General features: G+C 45.5%; 1 protein-coding gene across 10 annotated transcripts in view; it reads left to right on the top strand.

Moving 5' to 3' along the window:
* Nucleotides 1-12,145, top strand: part of CCDC158 (coiled-coil domain containing 158) — a 50,678-nt gene that overhangs the window by 6,316 nt on the left and 32,217 nt on the right. For 9 of the 10 annotated variants that reach the window (XM_077933748.1, XM_028743933.2, XM_028743932.2 and 6 more), the window contains 5 exons: nt 1,530-1,651; nt 5,110-5,396; nt 6,416-6,525; nt 7,659-7,986; nt 11,206-11,282. In XM_077933748.1, coding sequence (XP_077789874.1) covers nt 1,530-1,651; nt 5,110-5,396; nt 6,416-6,525; nt 7,659-7,986; nt 11,206-11,282 — 924 coding nt within the window. Of the gene's footprint in view, nt 1-1,529; nt 1,652-2,616; nt 2,795-5,109; nt 5,397-6,415; nt 6,526-7,658; nt 7,987-11,205; nt 11,283-12,145 lie in introns of all 10 variants that reach the window. The other variant, XM_077933749.1, reaches the window with a different exon arrangement.

The raw sequence follows: 12,145 nt of genomic DNA, 5'->3' as shown, positions 1-12,145 counted from the left end.
GGTCCAGCAGACAATGCATGTGTTAAGGTGTGATGTGTGCAAATGCTTTTAACTGTCACTGTACATTTAGGAATGTGATCTGAATGAAAATATTAGGCCAGATTATGGAATTAATGTACAAGTAACTCACATTTTGGGATGTGGGTGGCGCTGTGGGTAAAAGTCTCAGCGCCTAGGGCTTGCTGATCGAAAGGTCGGCGGTTCGAATCCCCGCAGCGGGGTGCGCTCCCGTTGTTCAGTCCCAGCGCCTGCCAACCTAGCAGTTCGAAAGCACTCCCGGGTGCAAGTAGATAAATAGGGACCGCTTACTAGCGGGAAGGTAAACGGCATTTCCGTGTGCGGCTCTGGCTCGCCAGAGCAGCGATGTCACACTGGCCATGTGACCCGGAAGTGTCTCTGGACAGCGCTGGCCCCCGGCCTCTTGAGTGAGATGGGCGCACAACCCTAGAGTCTGTCAAGACTGGCCCGTACGGGCAGGGGTACCTTTACCTTTTTAACTCACATTTTGAGGGACGTGAGTGGCGCTGTGGGTTATAGGCTAGGGTTATAGGCGCTGTGGGTTATAAGCCTAGGACTTGCCGATCAGAAGGTCGGCGGTTCGAATCCCCATGACGGGGCGAGCTCCCGTTGCTCGGTCCCAGCTCCTGCCAACCTAGCAGTTTGAAAGCACGTCAAAGTGCAAGTAGATAAATAGGTACCGCTCTGGCGGGAAGGTAAACGGCGTTTCCGTGCGCTGCTCTGGTTCACCAGAAGCGGCTTAGTCATGCTGCCCTCGTGACCCGGAAGCTGTATGTCGGCTCCCTCGGCCAATAAAGCGAGATGAGCGCCGCTACCCCAGAGTCGTCCGTAACTGGACCTAATGGTCAGGGGTCCCTTTACCTTTTAACTCACATTTTATGGAAGGGCTCTGTTTTGGAGTCAATGCGTAAACGCAAAATCACATAAAGCCAGGAAACCCCAGAACTGCCCCCCCAACTATCTATACCTCTCTGGAGTGGGCCTTGTCCACCGCCTTGCTTAGCAGGCTCTGGGAGGAAGGAAGAGGGCTCAGAAAGTTCTTTCCACAGTGTCTTTTCCTGTAAGGTGAAAGTCACCTCTAGTTGGTGTAGTTCTTCTTTGGCAATCACTCGTAAATTGTAAGTAAGATTGTCTCACATGAACACGGTCTTAACGGTGTGTCTGTAAGTGACTGTGGAAGCCAATTCTGGATCCACACGTCCTTCCAAACCTATGTGGGGAGATAGGTTTCCGGGCGGGAGTTGATCACAGTGAGGGTTTGCCAAACATGCCTTCCTCTTTGCTTGTTTCTCCCTTTTGCCCTGAGTTTGATCGTCTTCAAAACCCACGACACCTTTGGTAAAGGCTGTCCTCCAACTGGAGCTCTCGCAGGCCAGTGTTTCCCAATCTTCCGTGCTTATACTGCTTTTTTTAAAAAAAAGATTTGCCTTTAAACCTCTTTTGTTGTCCATCGGTGTTTCGCTTTCCATCCAGCATAGTCTCTACTCATATGCAGCCTTTTGACTCCACAGGGAAGCGCTGCAAAGGCAAACCCAAGAGACCTTGAAACTGCAGGAAGAAGCAACCAAATTCTCAGTGGAATCCCTCACACGTCAAGGGTGTTCCTCTCCTTCAAACCTCTTGACAAGTTCAGGTATGTGCAACCTGCATGTACATAAAGTGTAAAAATGGAGAATGCCTTGCAGCTGACCATAGAGGCAACAAGGTGATTTCAGAGCTACTAGTTGCGTTCAAAAGATGGATGAAAAGGTTAAGCCTCTTAAATTTCAAACTGGCAGCCCTGGCTAAAACTCTACAAAAAAGTGAGTTGATTAGATCAGTTTAGCAAGAGACTTAAATTTTTTTCGCTATATATTAAAAAAAATGGAGCTATGTTACTTACTCGAACCAGTTCTTCATTCAGACAATAAATACCCTCAAACTGATCTAGATCTATGCTCAAAAGGTTGGGATTTTTATACCATTCCAATAAATTAGATACCTGACTCAATAAGGTAATCAAGTGTAATAAGCATCCTGCTTAAATTTTCATATACCCGATTCACTCTTTAAAACTATCCTCCCAACACTTATTCTGCATTATTCTACAATATTATATATTGCAACAACAAAAAATGTTATAGTTAACCCAATACAAATGGAAAATAGGAAAGGTTTATATGAAACACAGGAAAGTTAAGAGTCTGAGTTTCCTGTCACATCTGTAGCTGTCATCCAGTTGATACCCTCATCAAGCCCATTAGGCAATAACATTACCCTTATCTGTGGGCCCAATACATCCTTTTCTTTAACTGTTTGAATAGTTCTTTTCCTGAAGCTTGTGTATACTCTACACACCACAATTTCAGAATCTTTCCTGCAAGTTTGTGTTCAAAAATTGTTTGGCCTATGAGCTTTGAAGTCTACTAGTTCCAGTGCAACTTCTACGCTCACAGATAGGAGTTGTAGTTTTTTTGGGTTGTCATGCCTTCGTGCCATAATGAGCAAAAGCACTGCCCTAAACCAATTGCTCCTTCAGTGCTGTATGTATAAAAGTCCTTAATCATATATTCCTTCTTATTTCTAGGATTAATTCATCATATGGTTTCTCTTTCACAGAGATACAGTTTTCAGCACCCTTAACAAACTACAGTTCCCAGAACGCAGCCCATATCTTGCTGCAGTTCAGACAAACACTACAACTTCCACAAGGATATTGTCTCTTGCTGTTGGCATCTGCCTGTTAGGATTCCTGCTCCATGATTGCAGTCATAGGATTGTTGTCTTTCACATGACGGTATATGTTTTGACTCTACAGAGTGGGAAGTGACGGAGACAGGATGTTTGTGTTACTGTGTTCCATGAAGTGGGACTACTGTCCTTTGTTTTTTTCTCTTTGCTGTCTGATGCTAGAGAGAGAGGGAGCCATGTTGCAGTGCTCCGTGTGTGTTTATATTTAAATAAAGTAGATTAGCCAAAATGCTGAGTCACTGAGGTCTGTCACACAAGGTGCGCAAATTCTGCGGATCCCTAAGTGTGCCGGTGTCGGTTGGCATCAGTCGCTGTGATGTTTGGGCTGAAGAAAGCTTATGAAGCTCCCGAACGATTGACCAATAGGGAGGGAACATGCCAGTCGGGCATGTGTCTCTGCCAGGGTCCTACTCGAGTGTAGGCTGAACTCCTGACACTGCCTGCCTTGAGAGTTACTGGAAGAGTGTGCCACAGGGGGCTGAAGTCAAACCGTTGGAGAGTTACAGTGCCTGCTGTGACTGTAGAGACCAATACAGGAGAGACATGTTTTGTTGCAGCTGGGGCAGATGAAGGCATCCAGTTGTGCTGCTGCAGATGCACCGTGGTGTTTCATCTCTCTCTGCGGTCCTCACAGCGGTCATTCCTCCTCTGGTCACTAACCTGACTGCCTGTCTCCAGGCACTGCGGTCATTTGCAAGGGTTTCCCACATGGCAGGCTTGATGTCTGCCAGCCTTTATGTCATGTTTGCACACATCTTTGTAGCACAGAATTGCTCTGCCAACGAGCCTGGTGGCTGAAGCTAGCTCCCCGTAAGGCGCATCCTTGGGGATCCTGCCATCTTCTACTCTGTGTACTTGACTCTAATACAGGGGTTGGCAAAGTTTACCTCGCCAGGGCCAGTTCGCTCCAGCGGAGATCCCTCCGTGGGCTGGATCGCACCCGCGATTTTTGGCGTCTGCACAGATGCAATTTTCGGTGCCGCGGAAGCAAGTCCCCGTACCACGCTGCGGTGGTTTAGCGCAGCGCACGGGGACTCGCCAAGCAGGTAGCTTGGTTCAGGAGCAGCTCGTGAGCCAGTTAAATGACCGCCGTGGGCCGCTTGTGGCCCATGGGTCTTAGGCTGCCGACCCCTGCTCTAATACAACAAACGATACAAGCAACACGCAGACTAGTATACTAGATAGCACTGTAATTCTTATTGCATAATATACAGGATTTAGTAACAAAAACAAAACGTGTACACTTGTAAATACTCTTAATATACAGTGGTACCTCAGTTACATATGCTTCAGGTTGCAGACTCTGCTAACCCAGAAATAGTGCTTCAGGTTAAGAACTTTGCTTCAGGATGAGAACAGAAATCGTGCTCCGGCGGCGCAGCGGCAGCAGGAGGCCCCATTAGCTAAAGTGGTGCTTCAGGTTAAGAACAGTTTCAGGTTAAGAACAGACCTCCGGAACGAATTAAGTACTTAACCCGAGGTACCACTGTATTTGAAATCAATTGAACACACATCTATCAATCTTTGAAAGTCCGTAGAAGTATAATAAGTCTATGGTTGAAACAAAGTAATAGATGCTATCCTGTGGGCTAAGCGGTAAAACTTTTTTTAGGCGTTCATGGTGCCGATGTAGTACGTGAATAAAAACGGACAGAGATCCCGGATAATCTGACTGTTTCGCTGGAATCTTCTTCAGCACAACTACAAAATAATTCAAATATGAAACAATGACCTGTGTACATGAAAACTATATAAACTTCACACATTACAATCCATATGCTACAACTACAATAAGAAGAACAAGGGTACATACCCCATAGATTAGTAAAATGCACAAGGAGCAGTGGATATGTAACCACTTCTACCAGTTTCATGATACCTGAAGCATAAGTAACCATTCCCAGGTGGCGCTCATTACAGGGAGAATGAATTGCAGTAATTCAATTTAAAGGTACAAAGCAGTATAACAACAATAAGAAAACATCAAATAAAACAATTTAAATTCAGTTCAGAATTGAGTCCTTCAGGGTGAATGGCCTTAAACATAAAAATGAACTGAGATTCTTTCTGTCGTAGCCGTTTTTCATGATCTTGTCTTTTGTTGATGGTTTTCTGATTCACCCACAGTACTGTGAACAATAAATCCCTATCAGAATGATTCTTCGATATAAAATGCTCAACCAGAGGAGCTTCCAACACAGCACACCCTGCTCTAATAGCTAACCTATTGTTTGCTCTCAATTTGGATGTGAATGGTTGTGGAATAGGCAAGCAGCCAATCACTGTTTACTGCACTTGCTCCACTATTGCTACTGTTTCACTTTCTTCAGCTGCCCTGAACATCTTTGTTGTTTTCCATAGGCACTTCTTCTCCATATAAGAGCAACCCAAACGCAACATCTTCCAGGCTCGGCACGCTGATGGAGGGCTCCACAAGTTCTATCTCTAGTACAGCCCCTGCTGCTGCTGCTGCTGTTGCCACCAGCAGTAGCCCTCCCAAAATTGTATACACTAAATATGAATTGGACATTGACATGGAGACCAGTAAAAGGCCCAAGAAATGTCCAGGGAAAGGGAAAGAGTCCATTGAGTCCATCTTGGAAGAATATTCTCAGCAAGTCAGAGATCTGCAGAAAAAGCTAAATGAAGTGAGTTTCAAGCTTGGCAGAAAAGCTCTCAGTGTACTGATTGTCATTTAACTCCGGGGGGTGGATATCACAACCACGGCAGTGTGTTCCCTGCACTAAAGGTGGTGGCGGGAGAATCAAAACCGTTGACCAAGGTAACTTAAGTTATGCACCAAGAAAATCTGAATGCAGCAGATTGGGAACATACAGGAAGGGTTTTATAATTACCGTATTTTTCGCTCTATAAGGCGCACAAGACCACAAGTTTTTGGAGGAGGAAAACAAGAAAAAAAATATTCTGAATCTCAGAAGCCAGAACAGCAAGAGGGATCGCTGTGCAGTTAAAGCAGCAATTGCTCTTGCTGTTCTTGCTTCTGGGATAGCTGCGCAGCCTGCATTCGCTCCATAAGACGCACACACATTTCCCCTTACTTTTTAGAAGGGAAAAAGTGGGTCTTATAGAGCAAAAAATATGGTAATTATAATTTTTTCAAAATTTCATAATCAGCTTTTAGGAAGTTTTAATAGAAACATTTTAATAAATAAATGCACACATTGATATTGGTTACACTACCAAAATGTTGGGAACTGTTTGTTAAGGGTAAGGAAGCCTCTCTTCATCCCAGTTCAGGAGCCCAGTTTAACTAGTTTAGTTTTTATTCTGCAGATATGCTTTCAGAGCCGGGATTTTAATCTGCAACTGCATGCCTTCGTGTGGTGCATGTTTGTGAAAATGAGGGGGTGTTGTTGAAGGCTAGGGATAGATCAGACTCCCTTTTATGGCTGGTTCTGTTAAATGAAAGTGGTCTGCCATGTCTAAATGATACCTTTTGCGCTCATCAGATTAGCAAAACAGCCAGAGCCAGATAATTCATCATGGAAAACTGCAGCAAGCCTTCTCTTAATTACAATTATCTGACTTCTGCAAATCGGAAGATCTGTCCTAGAGCAGTGCCGCCAATATTTGCCTTGCTCCATTTCCCAAATTGCATTTTGTCTACTGTTAATACTGTTTCATGATCTTATTTCGCTTCCTGCAGGCTACAGAACAGCATGAGCAACAGAAATTAACTTTAAGACAGACAATAATTGAGTTGCAGACAAACCTTCGGGAGGTAACGAGGGAAAAAGAGTCTATAACTGATCTCAGGTGAGCACCCTCATGGGTACAAACTAGAGAGGGTATCATGGACTGGTTCAACACAGAGGAATGGCGTGAGAAACCAGCTAGAGAACCCCCAATTGAAGAAGGCTCAGAGCCCAGGGAGTGGTGGTAGGATGGTGATGAGTGGTCAGAGGGAGAAGACTGGGAGGAGGTGGTGTTAGATGCTGAAGAGGTATCAGGGCTTAGTGAGCTTGGAGAGTCTGTGGCAGCGATAGGTCAGGCTTATGAAGAAACATGGGTGTCTCCGCCTCCTGCAGCAACACGCTCCCCTCCCCTTGGTCTCCCAGAACCAGGAGAGGCATGAAGCGAGAGGAGCAAATACAGACAAGCAGGCACAGTCTCCAATTGCTTGGGGGGGGGGGGAGGACCCGGAAGAGGAGAAGACACAGCTGTCTATGGGGAGGCAGGGACCTTTAGTCTCGGCAACTACTTCATGGGGGCAGAACTTGAGTTGCTGTGCTCATTAGGCCTCCCACTTCTAGGCAGATCCTGTTTTGCTTATAAGGAGTTAACTCCAGCTTGCTCAGTGTGATTTACTGCTGGTTCACTCCTGTCAGAGGGCCACAGTTCTAAGACTATTTGCATATTCCAATTGCAGCTTCCCAGCTAGGCTCTAAAATTATGGCCTGGGATCAAAGAAAACATCTTGGGAATGGCCCCATGCCCTGTGCAACTAAGGTAGCTGGTATTGTTTTGCAGACCTCCCATTTTCCCAGGTAGTGGGAACTTCCAGAGTCAATTTGCTACACGTTCAGTTGTCTTGTGACGATGGCATATCAGAAGTTTAACAGTGGTTACTTTTTCATATTGCTGCGGGTTTGGGGGGACCAGGGGCAGAAAGCTTTTACAGCCCAAGAGCCACATTCCCTTCTGGGCAACCTGCCAAAGGCCACATGCCATTGGTGGGTGGAGCCAAAAGCAAAAGTGGGTGGGGAGACCTATGTAAATTTTACCTTTGTACAATAGTCTAGGTCAGTATAGAAGTGTACCCAGAAAAGCACTAAAAGACTGAAGCTGTACACCTGTTTGAGACTGCAAAAGAAACCACAAAACACAGTTGTGGGATGTTGTCAGAAGCCCCTGAATTTGCATTGGATGCTTCCTTTTCTGATAAATAGGCGAAAAGAGTCTCAAACCCAAGAGGATCTCAATTGCAAGCTGAAGGCTACAATCAATGAGCTGCAAACAGCCAATCACCTTCAGGAGGAGATGCTGAAGGAAGCCAACAACCAAACAGAACATCTGAAAAAGATGGTACAGGGCCATGAAGACATCCTCCAGGAACTTCGCAATGTCCTACTGGCCTATGAAGAAAGTTCGGGAAAGAAGATCTTTGATCAGGAGAGCATCGCCAACCTTCACGCCTGCAACCTTCCCAGGGCTTTCAGTAAAGTTCTGCGAGATCTAGATACAGAGATATCCCTGCTCAAAGCGAGGCTTACTCCAGTAAGTGCCCTTCAACTCATTCTGAATGAAATTTAAGCATAAGATCACTGTGTACTCAAGACAGGAGGGAATCTGGTGGCATAACCAAGGTCATATTGACAGCTGGATTGTAACCAGGTAACGGGAGCACAAGCTCAGCTCACACCCTGTGGTCATTTTTACACTTGATTATCCTATTTCACAGGATAGAATTAGGCAACAATTTTGGATCTAACCACAGTGGCATCCCTTTTTGTTGGCCAGTGATTGGCCACATTTCTGGTGTGCAGCCATGCATGCTCTGGTCCCTTTGAAACACTGAGGCTTAAATGCAGACAACTGGATTGCACCTCTGATTGGGCTCTGGGCCAGACCTGGTGTGAAAACGGCCATTCCATGTGTCAAAATTTGGGTCACCTCTCACTCCTATTAAGGCTGGAGTTTGGAGCTGGGGGTGGAGATGCAGCAAAGGCAGGTGGGAGGGGGCATTGAGCTCCTGCTGAATCTCACCCACCTCTGCCCAGAATGAATTCCTACCTCCTGTCATATTTTTTTCTTGCTGGGATTTGACGAAGGCAGAACAATCAACTAAGATTTTAATGGGCGTTAAAGCCCTAACATGAATAAATTATTGTTAATAACCACAACTATTATTATTCTCTTATTTATGCAGAACCGCTTTTTCCTCAGAGAGACTCCACCAAACTCCAATTAAGTTAAATGCATCGTTAGTTTGACCTTGTGCATTTATTTATTTATTTTATATTAAATAGCCACAGTGAGCCCAATGTGGACCAGGACTATGGCATGGTGGAACAGGGGTGTTTTTAACCATGTATTTCTTTGTCACAGACCCAAGAAAAATAGCAGCTTACAACAAATAATGCAGATGGCACCAATAAGGAGTTTTAAAAATGTAAACGGAGACTTTGAACCTCTTCCTTTTCTTCTGCTGGAGTTTTGTACATCCTCCTAGGGTGCTCCTCCTTTCCGTGTCTGCAGCCAACTTCATTTGCTTTGGTTGGAGTGCCTCCAAAATGATCCAGTTTCCAGTCCGAATGCCTCATCATGGTTTATTGGGATCCAAAGGCCATGGGAAACTCTCATTACTCTAATTAATGGTTCAGTAGGGTATGAGAATACATTTTGGCCTAGATGGCAAATGGCTGCAGACCCCCCCCCAGTCCAAAGAGCATCAGTCTCTTAAGACAAAGTGACATCAGGTTGTAGGACAGGTATAGTCACGCCTCCTTGCTGAAAGCTGGATTGCAGGTGCTGCCAATCAGCTGATCAATGACACCTGCAAACCCCTGGACCTATGCCTTAGCAGTCTGGTTTCAAACTATACAGGAAAATGTCTCACCCAAAGGGGGTCAGGATCAGGTCAGTTTTTCCAGCCCAGCATGCAAAAGGTCCCAGTTTCAATCAATAGCATCTCCATTTGGAGATTCTTGGGTAGCAGAGCTGGGAAAGAGCATGAGACCTTGGAAGACCCATTGCCCCTCTGAGGAGTCAACTAGGCTCATTCATACTCATGGTGTTATGCTGCTTACTTCAGCCTTCCCTAATCTCTGGTCCAAAACGTCCACATGCTTTGGACCACAGTTCATCCCAGGCCATTGGCCAATGCTGGCTGGGCCTGGCAGGAGTTGTTCACCAAAACATCTGGAAAGCACACAGCTGTGAAAGGCTGCAGCCAATCTCATACTTCCATAGGATGAGTGTTGAAGCCTCTGAACCACAGCAATTTCTTCCCCTTCCTGTGGTCACAGGCCTGGCAATTAAGATGACACTGTGGTGAATTGTGGAGCACATACAGGACAGTTGTTGAAGCCTGTGTCAGGTGGAGAAAGAGCCAAGTAGAGGCATTTTATTCTTTCAGCTACTAGGCTAAGCAACGATGGGAGCATTAACCACAAGCTTATCTTGTGCAGATGTTGCTGTTGTTTGCATCCTTCTGTCTCAAGAGACAATGGAGTACGACTCTGAGGGTAAAGTTAGCAGCACCGATGTGAACTCCCCACGGTGCAAGCCTGGGCAGTGTGTATGGAGGTCCTGGGCTGACCAGTCAACAAGGCCACCCCCTGCCTTGCTGATGTGGTCCAAAGGAAAGCAGAACAATACATTTGGCACCAGCTTGACTGCAGGAGTTAGCAGAGAGAGGCATACAAGAGGCCATCCAACTGTCTTAGGAACTAAACTCTGGATTTGTGTAGGGTTTATTCCTTAGCCTTTTCTTCTCCCAAAGATATCCTGCCAGGCAGTAGAGGCTGACAAGCCCCATATGCCCTCACTTCCCTCTACAGCAGCCTTTCTCAACCTGTGGGTCACCAGATGTTGTTGAACTACAACTCCCATCACCCCTACCTAGCAAGGCCAGAGCTCAGGGATGATGGGAGTTGTAGTCCAACAACATCTGGGGACCCACAGGTTGAGAACCGCTGCTCTACAGCATGGGTAGGCAAACTAAGGCCCGGGGCAGTCCAGGAATCAGCATGTTTTTACATGAGTAGAATGTGTGCTTTTATTTAAAATTCATCTCTGTATTATTTGTGGGGCATAGGAATCCGTTCATTAGTTTTTTCCAAAATATAGTCCGGGCCCCCCACAAGGTCTGAGGGACAGTGGACCGGCCCCCTGCTGAAAAAGTTTGCTGACCCCTGCTCTAGAGCATGTGCAGAAACCACCTTCTCCACCGTTGTACCTACTATTGGTCTCATCTGCTCAATCCGCCAGAGCCTGTCTTTGCATGCAGGATAAGTCCCTATCTTGCTGAGGGTTTGAGACCCATCAGCTACCCTCACCTGGTTTAGCTGGCCAATCAAAGCTATTCCCTGAGGTGTGGCTGCTTTTGCATGGTGACAGCTTCCAGGAGCCCCAGGTGAGAGTTAAGTGTCAGGTGGGGACCAAAGGTGGACAAACTACGGTACCCCAGAAGGAGCACAATGTGTCCCCCATCAGAGGTACTAGCCCTCTCCTGACACCCCATACACCTCCCATCCCACCACAAATGCAGCTGGAGTTATTCAGGATACACAGTCAGCACTGATTGTATGTTAATGATAAACCACCATGTGATCCTTATCAGTCTAAACATAGGAGTGCTGAATCAACAAACTTCACTATCCCCCTTAATGCTTGTGCTCTGTAAATAGGCCGCTGTAAGGTCCTTTATGAGATACGTTTAGGTAAGGCTAATTGCTCACTTGGTTGTGAATCATGACTGTTTATTAATAACAGATGGAAGAGCAAGTGGACATGGTGAGGAGAGAATCACAGTGCAAAACTGAAGCTTTGCTTCAACAGCAACAAGAGAGGTACACTGTGCTCTTATCTTCTTCCTCTATATTTGTTTAGAAAATAATTCATAAGACTAAAATTTAGAACAAAGAACAGAAAATGACTGCATTTGTCAAAATATGCTGCCACCTTGAACTCTCAGAAGAAAGGTGAGATAGAAATCTAATAAATCAGTAAATAGTTAAAAGCCCATCCAGTTTCATAGACAGGGAGAGTTCCCATTTCTTTTCCCACCTCACTGCACATCCACTCTTAAGTTAGAGAAGCTGGCCTGATCTAGAAACGGTTGTCAGCTGAGACGAGGTTGGCTTGGGAAATACAGAAATTGAGCAGGCTGAGAAGTCTTTTTAGCAAACACTTCTATGTTTTTGCATCTTACTAAAGCTTAGGAATTAGGCTATTTCACCTTTTAATCCCTTTTATTTGTGGTCTGCTGACCTCCTCTCTTCACCCCTGTTGCAGAGAAGGAACCACAAGTTATTAGTAAGATAAAACAAAAAAAGGTTTACTTACATTTCAATGCAGGCCAAAAATACAGCAAAATAGTATGCAGAAAACGACTTCCAAGTTACAGTAAAATAAAAGTTGGTAGTCTCAGTAACTTGGCTGAAACCAGGAGCTTCAACAAAACATGTTTGCTTAGCTTGGCAGCGTGATGGAAGAGAGTAACTCAGAGGCAGGAGGAAGTATGAAATATTATCTCCTTTGCTACATAATTCCTGCCCAGAGGAGTCAGGGGAAGTGGGCACACAGAGGGTCCTCTTTGGAAGTTTAAGAACCCTCTCTGTACTAGCCCTGTGCTAGTCTAGCAAAACATGATGGCTGAACTCCCATCAGGGATAAATGAAAGACTTTCCTCCCATGGGGACCGGACTGTGTG

The sequence above is a fragment of the Podarcis muralis genome, chromosome 9, assembly GCF_964188315.1.
Source record: "Podarcis muralis chromosome 9, rPodMur119.hap1.1, whole genome shotgun sequence".
NCBI classification, from domain to species: Eukaryota; Metazoa; Chordata; class Lepidosauria; order Squamata; family Lacertidae; genus Podarcis; species Podarcis muralis.
The sequence above is the reverse complement of the archived record's forward strand: the minus strand, read 5'-3'. Positions and strand labels throughout refer to the sequence as shown.